Source organism: Ictalurus furcatus, unplaced genomic scaffold, assembly GCF_023375685.1.
Source record: "Ictalurus furcatus strain D&B unplaced genomic scaffold, Billie_1.0 scf6, whole genome shotgun sequence".
In the NCBI taxonomy this organism is placed as follows: Eukaryota; Metazoa; Chordata; class Actinopteri; order Siluriformes; family Ictaluridae; genus Ictalurus; species Ictalurus furcatus.
In genome coordinates this window covers 865,245-887,363 of record NW_026521055.1, presented here as the reverse complement: position 1 = coordinate 887,363, position 22,119 = coordinate 865,245, and the positions used below count along the sequence as shown (strand labels likewise).

Sequence of the window (22,119 nt, the reverse complement as noted above, 5' to 3'; positions counted from 1 at the left end):
CTAACTAGTGATCAATGTATGACCACGTCAGCCTTCTACCAATGACCAAATCCTGAAACCACTCTCTCTGGAGACCAGAAACAAACATCTCCTCTCCCATTGGCTAGAAAGGAGTAAAAGATTCTGTCTCTTTCCCTACCCACAAAAATCAAGACATTGTTTGTAAGTGTGAGTATGCGTTTGGTTCAGCACTTGCCTGTGGTTGTCATCGTGATGTAGAGTACACAGTTGATTAAGCACATATAGCTGGAATCTGTTCCCTCCTGTTGCAGCCGATCAGAGTTCCAATCTGGCTCACTGATTGTCTCATTCAGTTTTAGTTCAGTACTGTTTTGGAGACTAGTCAAGGGCTGAAAAGTCAATTATGGAAAAGTCGTCCTGTAAGGAATGTCTGCTTGGGCCTCTTTCTCTTTCAGCAGGTGTATCAGGCTCGTCAGAACCGCTCTCAGCAGCAGGAGCCCTTCTTTCCTCCTGCTCTGTTGGTACGACCCCTGACAGACCTTCTTCTTTGCCATCGCCTGAGACTGCCATTCTCCCTTATCTTCATTTAGACCCTCTCTCATGTCTTGTCTTGTTCTTTCTTCTGCAATGTCAACCACTGGATCGTCCCCTTCGATCAGCTGATCCTCCTTTCTCCTAGGTCTTAATCTAGGTGCTCACTTTGTATGGCCCTTCCCTTCTGGGCTGGAACACCCCTAGGTACACCTGTTCTCCAGGAGTCACAGGACATGGAACTTCTGTCTCCTCTCTCGGTCCCCAGCTCTGGTCCTGTGAATAGATAGCTTCATACATAGCAGTTAGTTATCACATATATGCTCTTAGTCCCATCTGTAATTACTTCAGCGGCAGTTCTTCATAAGGACCTCTCAGGTATGACACAGACATGGGTCGGCCCGTAGGCATTTCATGCGGTGTTAGATGCATATTTCTGTTAGTCTGCATACGACAGGTCATTAGTGCAAGACGTAGAGCATCTACCGAAACGAGTTTAGTGTTAGCACAAATTGCGTTAAGCTTAGCCTTAAAGGTACCACTTACCTTTTCCACTATCCCCTGTGACTGAGGGTGATAAACACATCAAAATTTTAATTTAATCACAGTTACTGTAACACTGTTTTTTAAACGAACGCTGAGCCATTGTCAGAGCTAATCTGAGATGGTATGCCGTCTCTAGGAATTACCTCTCTGGTTAAAAATTGAATCATTGTTCCAGCATTTTAGTCTGCTGATGGCATTGCCTCCCTCCATCTGCTAAACCTGTCTATCACCAAGTGCTTAAACGGCTGGCATTGATATGAGCCCTATCGATACTGATTTTCCCTTTCTGACACTGTTTTGAGCATAAATTTCACACTCAGATTATTATTCACCATTGCCTGCAAGTTTAAAAAAATAATAATAATTATCCATAATTGCCTGTAAGTCCAGAGACCAGTCCTCTTGCTGTTTTATCTTTTCCCATAACTTCCCCCTCGCGCACTGGCTAAAACCATGTGCATCTGAAATTCATACAGTGAGAAGTGCAGTAGGTACAATCAGAATTCGATTAAACTATTTGCTCGGTATGTTAAAGTGGCGTTCCAGCACTTTTACTAAAACCTCACTGCATTCAAACAGCTCCAAACAGATGACACAATCCATGGGCATAATCAGAGTCAGTATATATATTAGCAATTCTACCCGTAACCAGTTCACACTCTGTAGTGATAGCTTTTAATTCGGCCAATTGGGCAGAACAGGGTGCTCACAAAATCTTCCAGATGGAACGTCTAAAAAGTTCAAACTTTGGCTCGAGGAAATATGAATTTCGGCTAGGCAATCGTGAGTGTTCTCAGTGACTGGCTCCACAGAATTAATTAGGCAATACAACACTACAGTTGGTGTATTAGACACACTAATAGGTTTAATATTAAAATTTTGGGTGACAAATAGAATAACTTCATATCCTGTTCTTTGATGAGCTGTCGTGTTGCATGTGGATCTAATTCAAAATAGAAGTGACCTGGTGTGATGAGTGTAAGATCAATGTGTGAGAGCAATTTTCCCAGTGATCTGCACTAAGAGAGCAGCTCGAGCCGTGGCACGCAAACGTGCTGGCAATCCTTGTGACACCAAATCCAATGTTTTCGATAAATAAACTAAAGACCTGCGAGCGCCCCATACTCCTGAGCCGGGACCCCCGCAGCGACAACCCCTCTCTCAGATGGTTAATACAGGATAGAATAAAGCAGGACAGAATAATGAGAGCGCTCTGAAGTGCTTGTACTAAACCACTACTATATATATGAAACTCAGAGCATGACATCATTCTGTGTACCGATAAGAAGCAGTTTGAGGCAGTTCAAACAGGCTTTGTTTTAGGATCTTAGATGATGTTTAGACGAACATTGAACAGAAGAACATGTTTGTGTCTCTGTAAGCAGATAAACATTCTGTACTGATCTCAGTGACATCACATGGCCTTCTGAGTCGTTATCCTCACATGAGAATGAAACAGAACAAGAATAAAACTATTTCAAAGTAAAAATGAGTAATTTCCCTCACAGTGTAATGAACAGAATCTGCTGTTTGTCAATAACTGGAATCTGTTCTGGGAGCGTCCTAGGTTGTTTCATCCTGATGGCCTGCACCCCAGCAGCCTCGGAGCGGAACTGCTGTCTGACAACATCTCCAAGACGCTACACTCCAAGTGACTATCTACCATAAGCACATCTTCTACAATAACAACGTTCATCATAAGCAATGTTCAATTAATAGTCCAACACCTGTAGTACATACTATAGAGACTGTGTCTGTTCCCCGAGCAATACAAATACATAGACAATTTCAGAATGCTTGTTTTAGTAACCTAATTAACCTTAAATTAGATCATACATCCAGCACCTTTAATCTGAAGCTAGGACTATTAAACATTAGATCTCTTGCGTCTAAGGCTCTTATTGTTAACGACATCATTACTGATCAGGAATGTAATTTAATGTGTTTAACGGAAACTTGGATTAAACCAAACGAGTACATAGCATTAAATGAAGCCAGTCCTCCTGGATACAGTTATGAACATCAGCCTCGTTCAACTGGTAGAGGAGGAGGTGTTGGTCTCATCCATAGTCAAAATCCAGTCGTCACACAAAAACCTAATCATGAATTTAATTCTTTTGAAATTCTTTATACCTGCATAACTTATGTAGAACTTAAGTCAATTCCTCTAATTATTATTTACAGACCCCCAGGGCCATATGCTGAATTTCTTAGTGAATTTGCAGACTTTATCTCAAACCTGGTTGTTTCTGTAGATAAAGCATTAATCATCTGAGACTTTAATATTCATTTTGATAACCCAGAAGACCCTCTGAGAACAGCGGTTGTGTCCATCTTAGATTCAGTAGAGGTCAATCAGAACGTAATCGGGCCTACTCATAATGGTGGTCACACTCTTGACCTCATACGTACGGATTAAATATAGAAAATATTGTAACACTTCCACAGTCTGAAGTTGTCTCAGACCATTATCTTATCTCGTTCATAATACGTATGGATCATATTTCCACCTCGCCACCGCATACAATGTACTTTCACATCAGCTACTGCACCGAGCTTCATCAATAACCTCGCACAGACATCAGTTAGATTTGGATCACCGTCTGATCCGATAGAACTCGATCAGGCGACCGAATCAACGCTCCGCTACACGCTAGATCAGAGGTGCCCAAACTAGGGCCTGCGGGCCAAACTTGGCCCTTCACAGGAAAAAGTTTGGGCACCTCTGTGCTAGATAGATTAGAAAATGTTGTTGGCATTAAGGGAACGGTCCTCTCCTGGCTCAGGTCTCATCAGACCGATCGTTATCAGTGTTGGAGAAGATTTTTGATAGAAATAAAACACAAGGGCAATAAAATATGGAGAATGAGAATTTATTGAGAATAAGGGAAAGAGCAGAGTCATGCTCTCTTCCTTATAGACAGTGTCTCTTAAAAGTTAACTACAGCAAGGCCTAGGGCCTGACCAAAAAGAGGAAGTGCAGCACACAGCACACACACCCAAGAGCATGAACTCACTCACACACACACCCAGAGTAATCAGAATAACAACGTAATGGCTAATGATTATTTTACTAAATCATACAGTACATATGCTAATAACAATGCAGAAAAAGCACACAGGTGATAAATGTCCTCACTCAAATACATTTATAATCTGAGTAATAACCCCGAAGTATAAAGAACTGCAATGGGTATTAACTGCATTACCTTGAACAAACATCTTAAAATACCACACAATTCTTAGTATAATGTGTTGCAAATAGAGCTGCAACAACTAATCCATAATAGTTGATAATAATCGATAATGAAAATCGTTGACTGAGCAACCCTCCTCCCGTATGAACGTGTGTGTGTGTGTGTGGCTTTTACCTGCCAGTTGTAATACATGTGGCAGAGTTTGTAGGTGAGTCTCTGCATGTGGTCTGGTTTGAGGCCACTGCTGTCGTACACCACGTTGTAGTGAGTGGGGGCCACACTGCCGAAGCGCACTTTGTGACTCACGATGAAGTCGTACCTGACAAATCAAGCCGTCGGCGTTTAAAACACACCGAACGCAACCTGAAGCTGCGATCAGAAAGACCACCAGTGAAAGAGAAAAAGATCGATGAACTATGCCTGAACACACCACTCGGGTCACGTGACTTCGGCGTCGATGACCGTTCCGGGAGGAGGGTTGCTCAGTCTGGCGTCGAGGAGAGCGAAGAATCTGGAAGAGATGCGTTTCTTCACCACCAACACGGTCAGTTTGGGCCTGTACACAGAAACACTGATGGCTGAGAGAAAACCCAAAAAGCGTGCGTCAAATCTGTTTTATGGAGATGTGTCGAGTCTCACGCGGAATCTTCACCCATGGCCTTGGTGGACTGCGTGAACTGAGGCACTTCGTAGTCGACTACGCTCAGCAGCACGCCGTCGCCCACGCCGTCTCGGTACACCACGATGCGTGATGGCAAACATTCGTTGTATTTGAAGTAGGCCTTCAGCGCAGCTGAGGAAAAGAAATCAAAACAAAAAGCCATGTCTTAATGCACTTCTTAACTGAAGCGACAATTCTAAAATTGCTCGCTTTTTCTCCCACGTTCCGTCAGACTGCAGTGTGAGTATTTCATCCTGAGTGTAAAGTCGGAATCAAAGAGATTGCAGTGTAACGAGGTCATTTATGAGCATGATGTTCCTCCCAGAGTGCATTTCATACCCTGCACACTTTGAAAACCACCTGAAAGAAGGACGGTGCTCTCATGGTTACAGAGCAGTGGCACATAGCATACAGAGCACATAGCATACAGAGCACGGCCCAGACCCTTTATGAGGAGGATGAAGGTGGCGGTAGCAGCGAGGAAAACAACGTTCAGAGGATTCAAGACTAAAAAAATTGTGATTCTGTCCTTCAACTGGAAGGAAATGGAAATACAGAGAAGAGTGTGTGAGATTAAGAGAACCAGCTCAGGCCTGAGTAAAGAATCCTGAGATGCAGGAAGTAGTGTTAAAAGTCTCTGAAATTTCCCACCACTGAGCTGAAAAACTCTTGTTGGATTCATAATCTTTACTGATCGTTTGTAGTGGTAACAATATGCAGATATACGAGGGATTAAAAAATATCAGCAAATAAAGAAACCATGAGCATGCTGCTATATGTAGAAAGATTATCAGTCAACGACAGGATGGTGTAATGTGATGCACCACTAAGCTAAACAGGTCTTCCTGATGCTTTTTATTCCTTATACCACAGCAATTTGACAATTAAACATTTTAATCATTAAAGGAACGATATTGTACTTTTTCTCTCTCCTAAAGTTACGATGAACCACAAAGGGTAATGCCCTCTCTTCTGAAGACTGGTGGAAAAGTTCAAATCTAAAATCTAGTTCATTAAACACAACCCTTCTTAAAGCTGTTTACAGAGTCCACACAAGTCATGCTTTAAGTACCTGGACATGCCCGGGTTGAGGCTGGCCACCAGTGCACCGATGGATCTCTTTCCTGCGGCACTGTCGTGGTAGCAGTCGATACCAACATCATCAGGTGCTTCAACTGAAAGAGCAGGAGAAGTCACTAAAACAATGTTTTAATAGAATAACATCAGGGTTAGGAGGTGCCACTGTTGATCAGTTATAAGATCAGATATGCTTTTAAGTGATGATTTTGGTTGTAGTTGAAATCCCAATGCCGGATATATTTCAGTTACTTGAAAAACTCCCAGTGCTTGAAGAACAGAACCGTACCGGGATCTCGACGCTCCACGGCTCTCCTTCCATCTTGCAGTTCATCTGCAAGGAGATCTTTGTGGCTATGGTCATGAGGGTCTGAGGTCTGCTGAGGGTGTGAGCCACCACACACTGGCTTGGACTGGGACAGTCCACACACAGGTACTTCTTCACGCAATCGTATTTATCCTTACGGTTGGTTGAGAGGATCACAACCACCTTACACACATGATTTAAAGTGAGTGCTTCAGAACAAGAAGTAATGGTAATCTGTAGACTGAGGCTGTTAATCTGAAATTATCTTATGCCGTATGCTTAGACCCATAAAAGGATATACTGTGACAAAAATCACATAGAAGCAGTTGCACTGCACTGCGTGTGTCACATCACAAAAGGTGAAACGACTTTAACAAAGAAAATCAAACAGCAATATCCTTAAACATTCAATTTAAAAAATAAATAAATAAATAAAAACAGTTTCATTTGACTTATTTACTAGAAGTGTCATGATCCTAGCTTTTATTTTCCTTAATGGAAAGCTTGAATATCAGCCGATACCCATCCGATATTGTTTTCTTTAAGATCTACAACGCTCATAATTTTAACTGAAGCACTCGGTTTACCATTAAACTTTCATACAGAAACCCATACATAAAGTACGAATATAATGAATTCAATCCTAGCGAAAGAACAGTCACGTCTCTTTTACATGCATCAGTTATATGATTTGATTTCTGTTATCTCTGATAGCTGATCCACCGGTTTTTTGCTGCTATCAGGTCCTGGATCAGTGCCATCTAGGGCTGCATGATTATGGCCAAAATGATAATCCCGATTATTTTGATTAATACTGAGATCTCGATTATCACGATTATTCAGTGATTTTAGTGATAACATATTTTGTATTGCACTTTCACATTTATTAATTTCTCTCATGCCACAATACAACACACAAGTAGGCATGAGAAAACTTGAGCTGGTCAATTATGACAGAATTTAGCAACATAGTGTGAGCCATGACACATTAATTTACCTTCTGATAAACTAAATCTAATATTTTTAGTTCATTTTACAGACTGTATGCAAAAAACAACTGTGAACCTGTTCCACCTTGTAAACAAATACAATAAACCTCAATGTTCAGTGTTTGAAGTCTGCTCCTCTTAAATATATTTAAAGCTGCACTATTAGACATTTCCACTGTCATGGTTCTGGGCTGGAGTCAGTTCTCGAACCGCTCTGTGTGTATTGTGTAGATATCTGAATAATCTCATATAGGATGTGATTGGGTGAGTTCATTTACCCGTCAGATGCAAAGCGCTTTAGTTTAATGGTGTTCATTAGGGCTGCTCCCATCAGGATTTTTACAGATGATACTGATCCAGATACCAATCTTTTTTTATTTAAACTTTAATCAGGAAGTCTGTCATAAACAGTTAAATGTAAGCTCTCTGCTCATGGTCACTGTTAATTGAATTAAAATAATAGCAATGATACTGTTGGTTAATTGATAAATAAACAAACATAAAATATTTATTTTTAGATATCTTAAAAACAATAAAGAGTCCTAATTAAAAGTAGACTAACACAAAAGTGATCCACATTAAGAAAAAAGGCTAATAGCTTTCAATGAAATAGCGAACTATGCTTAATGTCAAATTGATATTAAATGCAACCCATAGTAATTAAACATTATTTCATTATAATTATATTAAACATTTTATATATATCCATCCAACCTGGAGCCTATCCCAGGGAGCATCGGGTACAAGGCGGGGTACACCCTGGACAGTCCAATCGCAGCGCACAATCACATACACACTCACACACCCATTCATACACTACGGACACTTTAGACACGCCAATCAGCCTACCATGAATGTCTTTGGACTGGGGGAGGAAACCGGAGTACCCGGAGGAAACCCCCACAGTACGGGGAGAACATGCAAACTCTATACACACAGGGCCACGGGAATCGAGCCCGACCCTGGCGGTGTGAGGCAAATGTGCTAACCACTAAGCCATTGTGCGCCCCTATATCTATCTATCTATATCTATATCTATATATATATATATATATACATACATACATACATACTATACATATATGTATATATGCCAACATATATACCATAAATGCCAACATGTACTGTGACATACTGAAGCAGAGCATGATAAGTATGCAGTATTCCAGCATGATAACGACCCCAAACACACCTCCAAGACGACCAGTGCCTTGCTAAAGAAGCTGAGGGTGAAGGTGATGGACTGGCCAAGCATGTCTCCTGACCTAAACCCTATTGAGCATCTGTGGGGCATCCTCAAACGGAAGGTGGAGGAGCACAATGTCTCTAATAACCACCAGCTCCATGATGTTGTAATGGAGTAGTGGAAGAGGACTCCAGTGGCAACCTGTGAAGATCTGGTGAACTCTATACCCAAGGGGGTTAAGGCAGTGTTTGAAAATAATGGTGGCCACACAAAACATCGTCACTTTGGGCCCAATTTGGACATTTTCACTTAGGGGTGTACTCACTTTTGTTGCCAGCGGTTTAGACATTAATGGCTGTGTTTTGAGTTATTTTGAGGGGACAGCAAATTTACACTGTTACACAAGCTGTACACTCACTACTTTACATTGTAGCAAAGTGTCATTTCTTCAGTGTTATCACATGAAAAGTTATAATCAAATATTTACAAAAATGTGAGGGGTGTACTCACTTTTGTGAGATACTGTATATATATAAAATGATTTATTTATAACTAAGCACATTTTCCGGCTTTACATTTTAGTAGTTTTATTTTTGTTTATCAGTTTTAGATTGGTTCCCCAGTACAGTGTCCATGTCTGCTGATAATGTCTTGGGGGGATTAAATCAAAACATGGAAACTGGAGTTGACTTTTCTAGTGATATCTGGCAACCGTGAGTTTAAATGAAGTGAATTAGAGTTAGTGAAGGAGAGTGGCAGTGTACTGTATGTTTACAGACGGAACAGTTGCTACTCTTGATAATGATTGGTGAGGAATTTTTTAATAAAGAACTTTGAATTAAACCCACCTTATGGCGCGTTAATGTCATGATTTCTCCTCACGCAAAGCGCTGGAGCTCGAAGCGAAACCTGGCAGCTCGAGGGCTAAAATGATAACTCCATTTCCAGGTTTTGGCACTACAAAATGACGTCATCTCTGCGCTGCCCTATGGTGATTGGCTATAAGTGTAGGAAGCACTTGATTTGATCTGCAGCTGAGTTTTCTATTAGTGGAGGACGAACTTTAAACGTTAATATCGCAGTCGATCATGTTCATTTAATCGTGGGCCGTCAGAATCGTAATCGTGATCGATATTCCATTAATTGTGCAGCACTAGTGCCATCTATATTATTTACCCATAGTAATGTGGGTTTTTTCTTCTACCCCCCCCCCTTTATTTTATTTATTTTTAAATCAAAGTGCTTTCAATCATATATTTCATATCACATTCAAGCAGTTATCTAATCAGCCAATCATGTGCCAGCAGCACATTGCATAAAATCATGCAGGTACAGGTCAAGAGCTTTAATTAATATGTACATCAAACAACCATGGAATGGTTATTGGTACCAAATGGGCTGGTTTGAGTATTTCAGAAATAAGGCGTTTCCATCCACACACAACTGTTGCTCTCTCAATGTTTTTTGCACCATTCTTAGTAAACTCTACAGACTGTTCTGTGTGAAAAGCCCAGGAGATCAGCAATTTCTGAAATACTCAAACCAGCCCAACTGATATAACCAACCATGCCACGGTAAAGGTCACAGAGGTCACAATTTTCACCCATTGTGATGCTTGATGTGAACGGTAACTTTTTATGCATTGACGTGAACGTTAACTCAAGTTCTTTTTATGCATCGTGCTGCTACCCCATAATTGAATAACTACATGAATGTGAGGGTGTTTCTAATAAAATGGACAGCGAGTGCATTACTTATTCGTTCAAATAATGAATATAACGGTCGTTACATTACTAGTCACATGTACGGTTTTTCTAAGCAATACAATACATTTTCTATACCTTAACCCCTAAAAAGTACGGATGCTAACCTGAACATTTTCAGCATAGTAAAATACTTTAATATTTGAATCCTAAACAAACTACATGGTCACACTTGATTCTACCCAGTGTGTGAGACCCACCATCTGAACCTGTTGCCCCACTCTCTGCTGCAGAGCTCTCAGCAGAGCCTCCTGTCGATCATCGTACTCCATCCTGCACACAGAAAAAAAATGAAGTGGGGGGGATAAAAATGTTAATGCTGCAATTAAGACATGATCCTTGCTCAACATGGCTCTGGTTCAAATAAAACACTACGCACAGGAACCACTGCCTTCCGCTATGAATGAAAGAAAAGCTGTCGAGAAGCTCTTCATTTTAGCGCGTGCAGTTCGGGAAACACGTTTATTTGCCGAGACCATTGAAACGTTTGTGCCTAACTGATGGACTGCAGCTGAATACGGACAATATGAGAGCAAAGTTCTGCACTACCTAATTGACGAGGACCGCTTTAATAATTTGAAATTAACAGTGCTACACACTAGCGTCCCTTTCATGAAGCTCACGAGGAGTGAATTTTAAAAGGAGCCCAGGACGCAGTAATGGCACAGGCTACAATTTCTTTCTAAACACTGGTCAAGTGTGTTGGCTCACATTCCCGGCCTCTGAAGGTGGATGCCCACGGGCACTTTGTTGAGGGTCTGCAGCAGTGAGTGAGCGACGTCAGCGTTACGGCGCGTATGGGACAGCAGCCAGGTCTCCAGAGGCATGCTGGTCATCAGAGGAAGCCCTCGCATCTCTTTAGACCAAACCGCATCACATGGGTTGTACTCGTACTGCGCGCACACACACACACACACACACACAAACTCCACTCAGCAAGAGTGCGACACATGTCGTGTGCAGTTGTGTTCTCTGTGTTCTGTGGTCCCCCTTACTGCTCTCACTCCCTGTAGGATCCTTTCAGCAGGAAGGACTCTTCCAGTCAGATTCAGCAGCTCGTTCTCAAAGCTTAGACCCCATGTGCTGAGTGTAGTCTGAACACTGGCATTCCTGGAAGAGATTCACTGAAAAATTCAGCAGTGTAAATTGGTATAAGGTTCATTACAAACATTTAATCGTACACCTTCAGATCAAAAGGCTTTTAAGATCATGAAAAACATTTCAGTCGGGTGTCCACAAACTTTTGATTGGTAGTGTATATCTATCATTAAACTTAAGAATGATATAATCAGAAAAACCATCACGCTATATGTTCAGCCTCGTGTTGCCCGGGATAGTCTCTGTAAAGACACATCCCTTATATGCACGCTACAAATGTTTCTTTTGTAAAATTTGTCTCTGGCTTGCACGTTAAGGATAAATTTCTAAATGTAAAGAATGTATAAGTTTCTGTAAAGCTGCTCTGTGACATCGTACGCTGTTAAATGCGCTATACAGACAAAAGCAGAACTGAATTAATGCAGTCGCTTTTATCCGGTACCTGCTCATGTTGTTGATGAATCTGTTGAGGCGGTTCTCCCACTGTTCTGGGGTCAGTCTGGTGTGAGTGGAAAGGTCCTTCATGATGTTAAAGTCGTGCGCATCTTATCAGTCAGACCTGAGCAAGTTACAACAATTAGTGCGATAAGAAGCAGACAATGATTAAGCGCTGTGTTTCTCCCGCTCTGTGAGGGAGACCTGTGAGGTAGCAGAACTCCGGGATGAGTAAGACAGGTCCTGGTGGAGGAGCTGCTGCAGGACCCAACCTCCTAACGTGACTGACCAGCAGAACCTGGTTCCTATCAGTGATCTGCAGATTGTTTTCCTAAAAAATATATATTATATCCCACAAAGAAATTAAGACAGGAACAAAGTCAGCAGTGAAATGAGGCTCCTTTAATACTGTTTAAAAAGCATCTCAGGGAAATTCCTCAAGATATCAAGTGAGAAATGCCAAGAATACATTTCTGGAAAAAGGGCGTCTACTTTGAAGATCCTAAAAATTTAAAATTTATATCCTAAATTATTTTGGATGTATTTTTTCGGGGGGGTGAATAAATAATGACTGTGTCTAAACGTTTGACGGTAATGTATGTTTCCAATGCAAGTGCTATAGTATAGGTGTGCTGGGTTATATCTTATATAGGTCTATTAGGTTATACACGTGTCTATATGCAGTGGTTGTAAGTAAATATACAAGAACTGTGGCTGAATATCTAGTATATAGTTATTTATCTCTTTATTTTTCCTTTATTTACGTAGTATTGTTTTGGTATTATTATTATTATTTTCCATGTCATTTGATTTGATCGACTGCCCACACTCCAGTCCAGTAGGTGGCGGTAATGCATCTTTAGCATTAAAACAAAAAATAAGAGAACTATAGCGCCTTAACCCACACTGCGCATGCGCGAAGCCGGATGACTCAGCCATTAAACTAGTAAAAGAGCCCTAATTAGCCAGTGAAGCTAAACGTCGTTCAGCCACGTCCACTTATAAAAGTAAATCATGCAGTATTCTCAGACTGGGCAGTTATTGACAGAGTGAATTCATCGTTTTAAATAGAATCAAAAATAACTTCGACCTATTTGCTAATCTCATATCGATTAGCTTGCTCATTAATTACACTGCGCATGCGCGGACTGGACTTCCTCCTCAAAAGCTAGCACCGCTAGTATATTTGTATAATATTAACATTAATATTGAACCAGATGAGTGAATAAAAAAAAAGTTATAAAATGTTATTTCTCACTTCTCCTCCTCTTGTTCTTCTTCTCCGTGCAGGTGTGAGTTATCTTTAGTCGGTTCCTCGGTGATTCGGTCATTAGTGAACCGAGCTCCGAGAGTGAATCAGTGCGCCGTCACCGCCTGCTTCATACTGATACACCTGAAACACAGGTGTTAACACCGTTAACTACACACATACACACGATACAGCACAAAACACAACGGTTTGGAAGTGTGCGACTCTCACTAGAAAATTATTCGACTCTGAATCATCTCGAGACGAATCAAACAATCAAACCGATTCAAGACTGGACAAATGGACTAATAGAAGGGAAAGAGCAACAGGAAAGAGGACAGCCTTCCTGCTGAAAGCAAACCGGATCAGAACCTTACATTAGATTATTTTCTATATTTTTATTTTAAATCAGTTGTGGTATTTTTCTTCTTTCTGCACTCGATTGAGGAAACACAGCAATGATAAATAAATAAATAAATAAATAAATAGATAGATAGATAGATAGATCTATCTGTCCAGCTTCCTCCTCTTCGTCCCCAGAATGACGTGTGGGTGACGGATTGATGGATTTAAAAAAAGATGTCTGGGCAAACTGTGACCTCCTAGAGTTAAAAGTGAGCATCCAAGGAAATTTACTGTGTTAACTGCACTACATTCTGCAGTCACACGGCACCAGAAAAAATATGTACATCTACTGTACATGTTAACACACAAAACAGGCTTTTGAGTATTTGCTACCCTGTCTTACTGTACAAAGCACCTGCAAATAATAAAGCAAGTAATTAAAAGTTCATCTATCATTTCACTTCCACTAATCAGTCTTTTGACCAGGCTAAAAATAAAAAGACTAAAAAGAAACTCAGACTTAGCAAGAAGAACTAAAGATCTGTGGATGATGAAGTCTCAGTTCCACCGCAGCTTCAACAGCCCTGGATCTTCTCCTTTAAAGCTTGGAGAAGGGCACGTCTTTCGGACTCTTCTTTTCCAGGGCTGCCTGCACTGACTTCATAAGATCCTGTGTCTGCAACATGTTCATGTTCCAAGTAGCCTGGAGACGCAGAGGAGAAATCTCAGATTTCGACCGCTCTACTTTGTGTTTGTGGCCATACTGTGTGCGCATGGGTCTACCTTGAGGCTAAAAATGCTATTCATGTCTTAAGCAGATTCTTACCATGTAGTCTAGGCTCTCAGTTACACTGTGGTCTCAGGAGTAGAGGAGGTTGATTTTGGTTCCCTGGACAGCGACGCGACTCCGGCCTGCAATCTCACCTGCTATTTCCAGAGCTCCAGCAATCATTGACCATCAGGGAACACACGACTGCAGAGATGAACAGAACACACACTTGCCTTCATTTATACTAAATAATGAAGCTACATGAAAAAAATACACGGTACAACCCAAAGTCACATTCTTCTGTTATCATTCCATATCTTCCATGTGTCAGTCCAGAATTTCACCATTTTGTGATCACAGAAATTAACGCAAAATCAAGAAACTCCACAATATTCAGAGGAGCTTCCACTTTTTCAAAGTTACTGCAGATTTGGGCCAAAACATGTCATGACACGTCATCACCACAACAGGCCTTCAGCACAGGTTACTCTACTTCCTGAACAAGTGCGGACCCGGATACAAGTTACGTTCACATTAATGGGACAATTCACATTCACAGTTCCAGTGTAACCGAACTCGACCACCTGCTACAGGTAGTCTCTGGTTCGGTACCGCAGTGCACTTCCCAGTCCACATTACGACGGTCACATCTTTTCATGCAAACTGCTCTGTTTTGGACTAAACTTCCAGTGTGAAAGCCCACTAGAACAGCTACACTGCAGAATTTTTCTGTCTAAAAATGAACAAATTTCAGGTTTTGGAGTTCTTCTTTGATAAATGACAAGATGGTAATATCATAAAATAGTCCACTCTGTATTAAAACCAGACATCTGATGCTCACTGTGGTTTATTTAATCTTCAATAAACTGCAAATGTAAACAATTGTTCAGAGTGTGCCCCCTTGTGGTTAACTCTTTCATAGGGGCTTGTACAAGTCAGAACAATCAGCCCATTCTTATCTTCTCATCACTTACTGTCTCTATACATGATCATATGGACAAAAATAACTTGTTTACAGATCTCGGTGTAAACATGTAAGCAAGCAATGTATGGCAAGTTAATGTTCCTCATACCTTCACCTGAAACCAGGCATCCTGTGTGCACAGACGAATATCACAGACTGTGATTAGATCCACTCCTGCGAAAGAAGAAATCAGATCCACAAAAAAAACTTTTAGTAATTCAGTCTCCTGCAGCTAAAAGCCCCAGTAAAAGATAACTCTCTGATGGTTAAAGCTTTGCAGGAAAAGTGACACCACAACTCTGGAAAGTTCCATCCATATTGTTTGCTGAGTGTATGAGATGATGGTACTTAACACTCCCAACAGACCTGCTCCCACACACGCCATGCACTGCCACCACCACGGGCTTTGGACACTAGACACATCAAACACAAAGTTCAGTTTATATACCACAATGTATTACTCTAATAGGTTATTGATTGTGCAAATACTACATGCATGTAGATCCCCTACATGCTTTATGTTTCATTTATGTAAGGAATAACCATGCGGTTATAGGAAAGTAGTCAACGATCCAATGAAGTGGAGTGACCGTTATCACCTTAAGGTAGAACTGCACATTCTGAAGTGTTTTATTCCCCTTATACCACAGCAAGTTGTCAACAAGTGCATTTCTTTATTAATTAAAGAACATGTCATACACATTAATCTATTTTAAAGGCTGACCGACAGTGGATCTTACAGACGCCGATAACCAAGTCGGGTAGCACCTACTAATAACCGATTACTACTGAATGAAAATATAACACTCAGTGGAAAAATTAAGTTTACTTTATTACAAAAATAAACAGTACTGACCGTACCATGAAAATGTACTGAAATAAACATATATACACTAATATATTATATATATATATATATATATATATAGATATATATATATATATATATAACCAATACAGTTTGCAGAGTGGGCAGCTCCCATTGTTCCAGTCAGGAAACTGATGGTTCTATCCCAATTTGTAGGATTATAAATTCACAGTAAATCCAGCTCTAGTGTGGAGCAGTATCCAATTCCCAAGGTAGAAGATTTATTTGCTCAGTTGGCAGGAGGAAAAATTCTCCAAACTGGACATGACCCCTGCGCATCAGAAGATAATTCTGCACAAAAATTCCAATAAGTACGTTACAATCAACATGCACAAGGGATTATGTACTTACAACAGGCCACCATTTGGAGTTGCTTCAAGTCCAGCGATCTTCCAGCGCACAATAGAAGGGATTCTGCAAGACATCACACGCGTCACAGTTTATCTGGATGGCATTTTAGTCTCAGGGGCTAATGAACATCTGCAGAACTTGGATGAGGTACTGAGTAGGATAGAAAAGAGTGGACTGAGGCAAAGAAGTAGCAAGTGCGAGTTCATGGGAGAAGTAGAGGTATTTTTAGGTCACAAAATTAATGCCATAGGATTACAGTCGAAAGACAGGTCCTATATTATGTTTGAGGAAGCTGGTATTGTAGCCGTGATATCAGCTAACGTTCCATGTAATGTTTGCGATATCCAGTTATTTGTTAAACGCTAACACATTGCAATGTTATAAACTACCTCCTAATGGACCACCATGCATCGCCATTCAGCCCGTGTCCTGTCAGCAACATGTAGCCTCATGTCACTAATAATTATTCACATGTTCATGCTTTTAATAAATCTTTTTATCCTGCCACCGTATCAGTGAATTTAAACTAATGCTTGCATTCAGAGTATAAGGGGTGTGCGTGCGTTTAGGAGTGCACCTTAGCACTTATTAGTCATGGTCAGAGTGTTTGAACTAAAATATCCCTCTCTCTCTCTGCCAGTATCAGCCAGAGGAGGATGCCCTCCAGGAGTTTTTAATTTTATAATTTTTTTAAATTCTCTCTCTTTTTTTTTTTAAATAAAAACCACACCGTGGTATAGAGCATCGTGTACTTTTGGTGGTATCGGTACCGACGACTAAATTTTTGGTATCGTGACATCCCTAATATGTAAGGAAATGATGAACTCTGCATACAGGGAGGCTTTGTGTTATGGGGGACTCGCGTAGTGATTCCACATCCGCGGCGTGCGGCTCTTCTAAGACATCTACACGAAACCCATCCGGGAATTACCAGGATGAAAGGCCTGGTGCGTAGCTATATGTGGTTGCCACACTTGGATGCAGAGGTGGAAGCATTGGTCAAATCGTGTGCAGTCTGTCAGGAAAACAGAAACGCTCCGGGAAACGCGCCACTGCACGCGTGAGAGTTACCAGAGCAGCCATGGAGAAGGATTCACATTGATTACGGTGCACCGTGGATGGGTAGAATGTTCTTGATCGTGGTAGAGGCATTCTCAAAATGGACAGAGGCTTATCTGTTAATCAAGTCTACATCCACAGTTACCATTCAGTGCTTAAGACAAACCTTTAGCCAACACAGGATACCAGAAGTAGTGGTGTCAGACTATAGCAGTTTCTTTGTTTTTTACCAGTGCTGAATTCCAAGAGTTTATGGAAAGAAACGGCATCAAACACAAGCACAGCACCCTACCAGCATCTTCCAGTGGTCTGGCTGAAAGGGCCGTTCAAACTCTCAAAACCCTGATGAAAGAGAGTGCCGAGAGTCCATTGAAAAAGCTAGCCAGAGTGCTGTTCAGTTACTGAACGACGCCACAGTCGACCACTGGCAAATCAGCCGCTAAACTGCTGTGTGGAAGGAAACTGGTCTACACAGGGTCTCATTGAGACACAAACAATTGAGACAAAAATGGTACCATGACCAACATGCAAAGGAAAGATATCTCGTGGTGGGTGACCCAGTGTATACTAGGAACTTCAGCTCTGGACCTACTTTTATTCCAGGAACAGTTCAGAAAAAGACTGGTCCTGTATGGTGCACAGTAGCATTGGGAAGTGGGCAAGTAGTGCACTGACATATTGATCAGGTGAGAGACAGGCACAATACAACATCCGCAGCACCAGCACCAGAGTTGTAAGACACTTCACAGTGAGTTTTTATTATTCATTTAGGACTGGAGTTTAATTCGGTGCTTTTTGTGCATCCATAAAAAATAATGTTATCTATCTAACTATTTATAAATGTTTATATATATTTATCTTATTTAGTTAGTTTACATTTATATTATATAAGTACTTATGCATTATTTTTTTTATGGATGCACAAAAAGCACCGAATTAAACTACAGTCCTAAATTAATTATATAATATATATATATATATATATATATATATATATATATATATATATAATGTGTGTGTGTGTGTGTGTGTGTGTGTGTATTGGGTTATTTTCTGTTTTGGACAAACATCTGTGTAAAGTTTTAGTCTGAATTTATTTTTGTAACACTCAGTTTGTGGATTTTATTTTAAATAAACAAAAAAAGGCACTGAAAGTTTGCCCCGCCCCCATCAGATTAATCGAAAAAAATAATCGACCAATTAATCAATTGTGAAAATAATCGTTAGTTGCAGCTCTAATAATAAGCTGCATCATGAAATTGATTTTTTTAACAAAAAAAATCATCTTGAATATTTTCAAAATAGAGTTGTGTTTGAGAAGAAGAATGGAGTGTAATATAGTGTGAATCATAAAAATTCTATTTCATTTCTATTTGTTTACAGAAAGACTTCAGCAATAAAAGCAGCATTTTGCTGTACTTGTTAAGGGGCCGTTTACACCACAACGTTTTCAAATAAAAACCGAAAACTTTTGATGCGGTTTGGCTGTTCGTTTCCATGACGATGGCGTTTCGGGGCCTGAAAACTTTGGAAAACGGGTTTCAAAGGACAAGTTTTTGAAAACGATGCCGTTATCATCTCCGGTAAATCATGTAAATTATTATCCAGAAAAACCACAGCTCCTCCGTTTACTTGTATTTGTTTACAGCGCGGTCTTTCCCTCATCAATATGGCGGACATGTTGACGTGAATGCTTAAGTGCGCATGCGCGTAGTATTTCTTTACAAAGTCACCTCGCCAGCTACACACACACACACACACACATTTTGTCCTTTTTGTTTATTTCTTGAGAAATAGAAGAGAGAAGCTCGAATGTGAAGTGAATGTCCAATATAAACCCAACTTTACCTCAGTTTTACATTAAAAACATTACAGAAATATAAAGTTATTTTAGCTGCTAAATGACAGCCACTTTACACTCACTGTTGTTTATTTTAGTTTACATTTACATTACATTTATTCACTTAGCAGACGCTTTTATCCAAAGCGACTTACAAATGAGAAAGATACAAGCAAAATAGTTGCTATAAGCAGGGAGCAAACAATGGATTTTAGAATAAAGTAAGGTTATACTTAGATAGTGCCACTAAAACAGAATAACAAATCTCTCATGAGTTAAATAGTGCACTACATAGGGTGTACACTGTCATTATTTCATCCCTAATGTAGTGCACTTAAACCGGAAATGACATCAATTTGGGAGTCGGCCACACAGCTTCCGTTTAATTTACCTCGGGTTTAAAAACAGAACGGAGTTTTAATTCCTCAAACACAGACAAAATAACCAGCTTTTATGTTTAAACTGGATCAAATCTAACTGTAAAACTGTCAGAAATAATTTAATCTGGAGGTGATTAGTTCGGTGTAATAACTCAACTGCTCAGGAGATACCCGCTGCAGCTTTTTCTTCTTCTGTGATTTCTACTGGTCGGAGACGCAGCTGTTAGGCGCGTTACCGCCACCGCGTGGACTGGAGGATATAGTTCCAAGTTGGAGGAAGTCTATCCTAACAAACTTACACCAACAATTTCCACTCATGGTTTTATTAGATCCTATTTATTATTCCAGTGGAGTTTATGACTTCTTCACGAATGCCAGCAGTGAGTCGTTCACTGTGTCTTACCCAGATATACTGAGTGAACTACTGAGTCACCACAACCTCAATCTCTAAATGTTTAACAGCACCAAAACTTTCAATTCTGGTGACTTTGGGAGTATTTATTTATTTATATGATCATATAATGTAACAAACATTAACATAAGCATGTGCTGCACAACATTTCATTAGTTTAATTTTACATTTTAATTTACTGTAAAGCGCTTTGCTAAATTTTGCTACGTAAACTTTTTTAGGTTTTAAAACTGGTTACTGTTTGATTGATGACAAACTCCATATTTTTATACCTTGGAGCTCTGTGTTACCATGGTAATTTATAAACAATTACTAACAACATTAACTTCATCAATGCAAGTTTACATTTTATTTGATACTTGACCATTGTTACGTCCTCAGTTGTATTTCTGTTTGTACTATGTTCCATTCGTGTGTCTATGTCGGGGGAGGGATGGGTGTCTTGTCTCCTCCTCTTTTAAGCCCAGTCCACTGCAATGCGTCATGTTCCGGCTTGCCATTGGACGATCACATCTCGTACACGCCTGCTCCCGCCTCGTGCTTTGGGATGAGTTGGCTGTACATTTCCGGACGTGTACTTAAGCCTCGTCAGTCTCCATCCCCGGGGCAGATCGGTGCCGTTGCTTTGTACAGCAGATATTTGGTTACGTGTGTTGATTTCTCCTGTGTACGACCTTCTGCCTGTTCTTGACTTTGTTTCTGCTCTGCCCCTTTAAGTTTAATGATTCAGCTCCCAAACTGCTGGAAATGTGGGACGGGTTCTAACTCTTCACCAAGACTGCTTTATCCTGGAGAAGAGGTTTGAGGTGAGACTCCTGTCATACGCCAGTCCTGGTGAGTTTATTACCCTTAATGCTGTAAGACAGAGAAGAACATCAGTGTAAACACACAACATCAGCATAAACACACACACACACACACACACACACACACACATTATTCAGTATGATACAGTAGAGTAAAGAGACAGTAAGTCAGTAACTCACTGTAGTGTCTCCAGGTTACAGTGTGGATCCTTCAGTAGGTCAGAGAGCAGCTTCACTCCTGATTCTCCTGGATTATTACCGAACAGATCCAGTTCTCTCAGGTGTGATGAGGAGTTTGACCTCAGAGCAGAAGCCAGAGCAGCACAACCTTCATCTGTAATACTACAGTTCCACATCCTGCAAGAAAGAAAACCTTCTCACACTTAACACACTCAGTTTTAGCTCTGAAAACATCAACTACACAAAATCTTTATATACACAACATTTACTCTCATCTCACACACACAACAATGACAATATCACATCACTACAATTACAATCACCACAGAGGGAAACTGTGTGTGTGTGTACCTCAGTATCTCCAGTGTACTGTGTGTGTGTGTACCTCAGTATTTCCTGTGTGTGAGTGTGTGTGTGTGCGCGCGTACCTCAGTATCTCCAGTGTACAGTGTGTGTGTGTGTGTGTGTGTGTGTACCTCAGTATCTCCAGTGTACAGTGTGTGTGTGTGTGTGTGTGTGTACCTCAGTATCTCCAGTGTACAGTGTGTGTGTGTGTGTGTGTGTGTGTGTGTGTGTGTGTGTGTGTGTGTGTACCTCAGTATCTCCAGTGTACAGTGTGTGTGTGTGTGTGTGTGTGTGTGTGTGTACCTCAGTTTCTCCAGTGTACAGTGTGTGTGTGTGTGTGTGTGTGTGCCTCAGTATCTCCAGTGTACAGTGTGTGTGTGAGTGTGTGGGGTGTGTGTGTGTGTGTGTGTGTGTGTGTGTGTACCTCAGTTTCTCCAGTGTACAGTGTGTGTGTGTGTGTGTGTGTACCTCAGTTTCTCCAGTGTACAGTGTGTGTGTGTGTGTGTGTGTGTGTGTGTGTGTGTACCTCAGTATCTCCAGTGTACAGTGTGTGTGTGTGTGTGTGTGTGTACCTCAGTATCTCCAGTGTACAGTGTGTGTGTGTGAGTGTGTGTGTGTGTGTGTGTACCTCAGTGTCTCCAGTGTACAGTGTGGATTCTCCAGTCCAGCAGAGAGCAGCTTCACTCCTGAATCCTGCAGGTTATTGTGACTCAGGTTCAGTTCTCTCAGTCTGGAGGAGTTTGATCTGAGAACTGAGGACAGAACTCTACAGCTTTCCTCTGTCAGTTTACACCCCCACA

General features: G+C 40.8%; 2 protein-coding genes across 13 annotated transcripts in view; both read right to left on the bottom strand.

Moving 5' to 3' along the window:
- Positions 1 to 2,761: 2,761 nt before the first annotated feature.
- Positions 2,762 to 12,662, bottom strand: LOC128604960 (piwi-like protein 1). Of its 2 annotated transcripts, XM_053620074.1 has the most exons (9): positions 11,759 to 12,662; positions 11,214 to 11,328; positions 10,930 to 11,111; positions 10,419 to 10,491; positions 6,263 to 6,463; positions 5,969 to 6,071; positions 4,875 to 5,028; positions 4,666 to 4,791; positions 2,762 to 4,554 (listed from the first exon to the last, which is right to left on the bottom strand). In XM_053620074.1, exons 1-8 carry the CDS (start codon positions 11,839 to 11,841, stop codon positions 4,674 to 4,676), a joined length of 1,029 nt encoding a protein of 342 aa, XP_053476049.1. In that variant the 5' UTR covers positions 11,842 to 12,662; the 3' UTR covers positions 2,762 to 4,554; positions 4,666 to 4,673. The 2 variants fall into 2 exon arrangements, with proteins under 2 accessions (XP_053476049.1, XP_053476048.1); XM_053620073.1 differs by lacking the exon at positions 2,762 to 4,554 and having other exon boundaries at positions 4,563 to 4,791.
- A 1,118-nt stretch (positions 12,663 to 13,780) lies between these two features.
- The window catches only part of LOC128604956 (NLR family CARD domain-containing protein 3-like), a 253,505-nt gene continuing 245,166 nt past the window's right edge, over positions 13,781 to 22,119 (bottom strand). For 4 of the 11 annotated variants that reach the window (XR_008385401.1, XR_008385398.1, XR_008385399.1 and 1 more), the window contains exons 9-11: positions 16,298 to 16,360; positions 15,188 to 15,491; positions 14,285 to 14,318 (exon numbers count right to left, since the gene is read on the bottom strand). Coding sequence is in view for 5 of the 11 variants with exons in the window: in XM_053620057.1 (XP_053476032.1) it covers positions 21,893 to 22,119 (227 nt within the window). In the remaining 6 variants the exon portion in view is untranslated. Of the gene's footprint in view, positions 14,049 to 14,072; positions 14,319 to 15,187; positions 15,492 to 16,297; positions 16,361 to 20,059; positions 20,844 to 20,974; positions 21,152 to 21,390 lie in introns of those variants that run through there. The other 7 variants (XR_008385403.1, XM_053620059.1, XR_008385404.1 and 4 more) reach the window with 7 other exon arrangements.

Bases quoted from the DNA above. Each gene is read 5' to 3' on its own strand.
- LOC128604960 (XM_053620074.1), bottom strand. From the start codon at position 11,841: ATGAAGGACCTTTCCACTCACACCAGACTGACCCCAGAACAGTGGGAG. The intron at 11,329-11,758 runs GTACCGGATAAA...AATCTCTTCCAG, and splicing joins TTCATCAACAACATGAGCAG to GAATGCCAGTGTTCAGACTA. The intron at 10,492-10,929 runs GTGAGCCAACAC...TTCTGTGTGCAG, and splicing joins CACCTTCAGAGGCCGGGAAT to GATGGAGTACGATGATCGAC.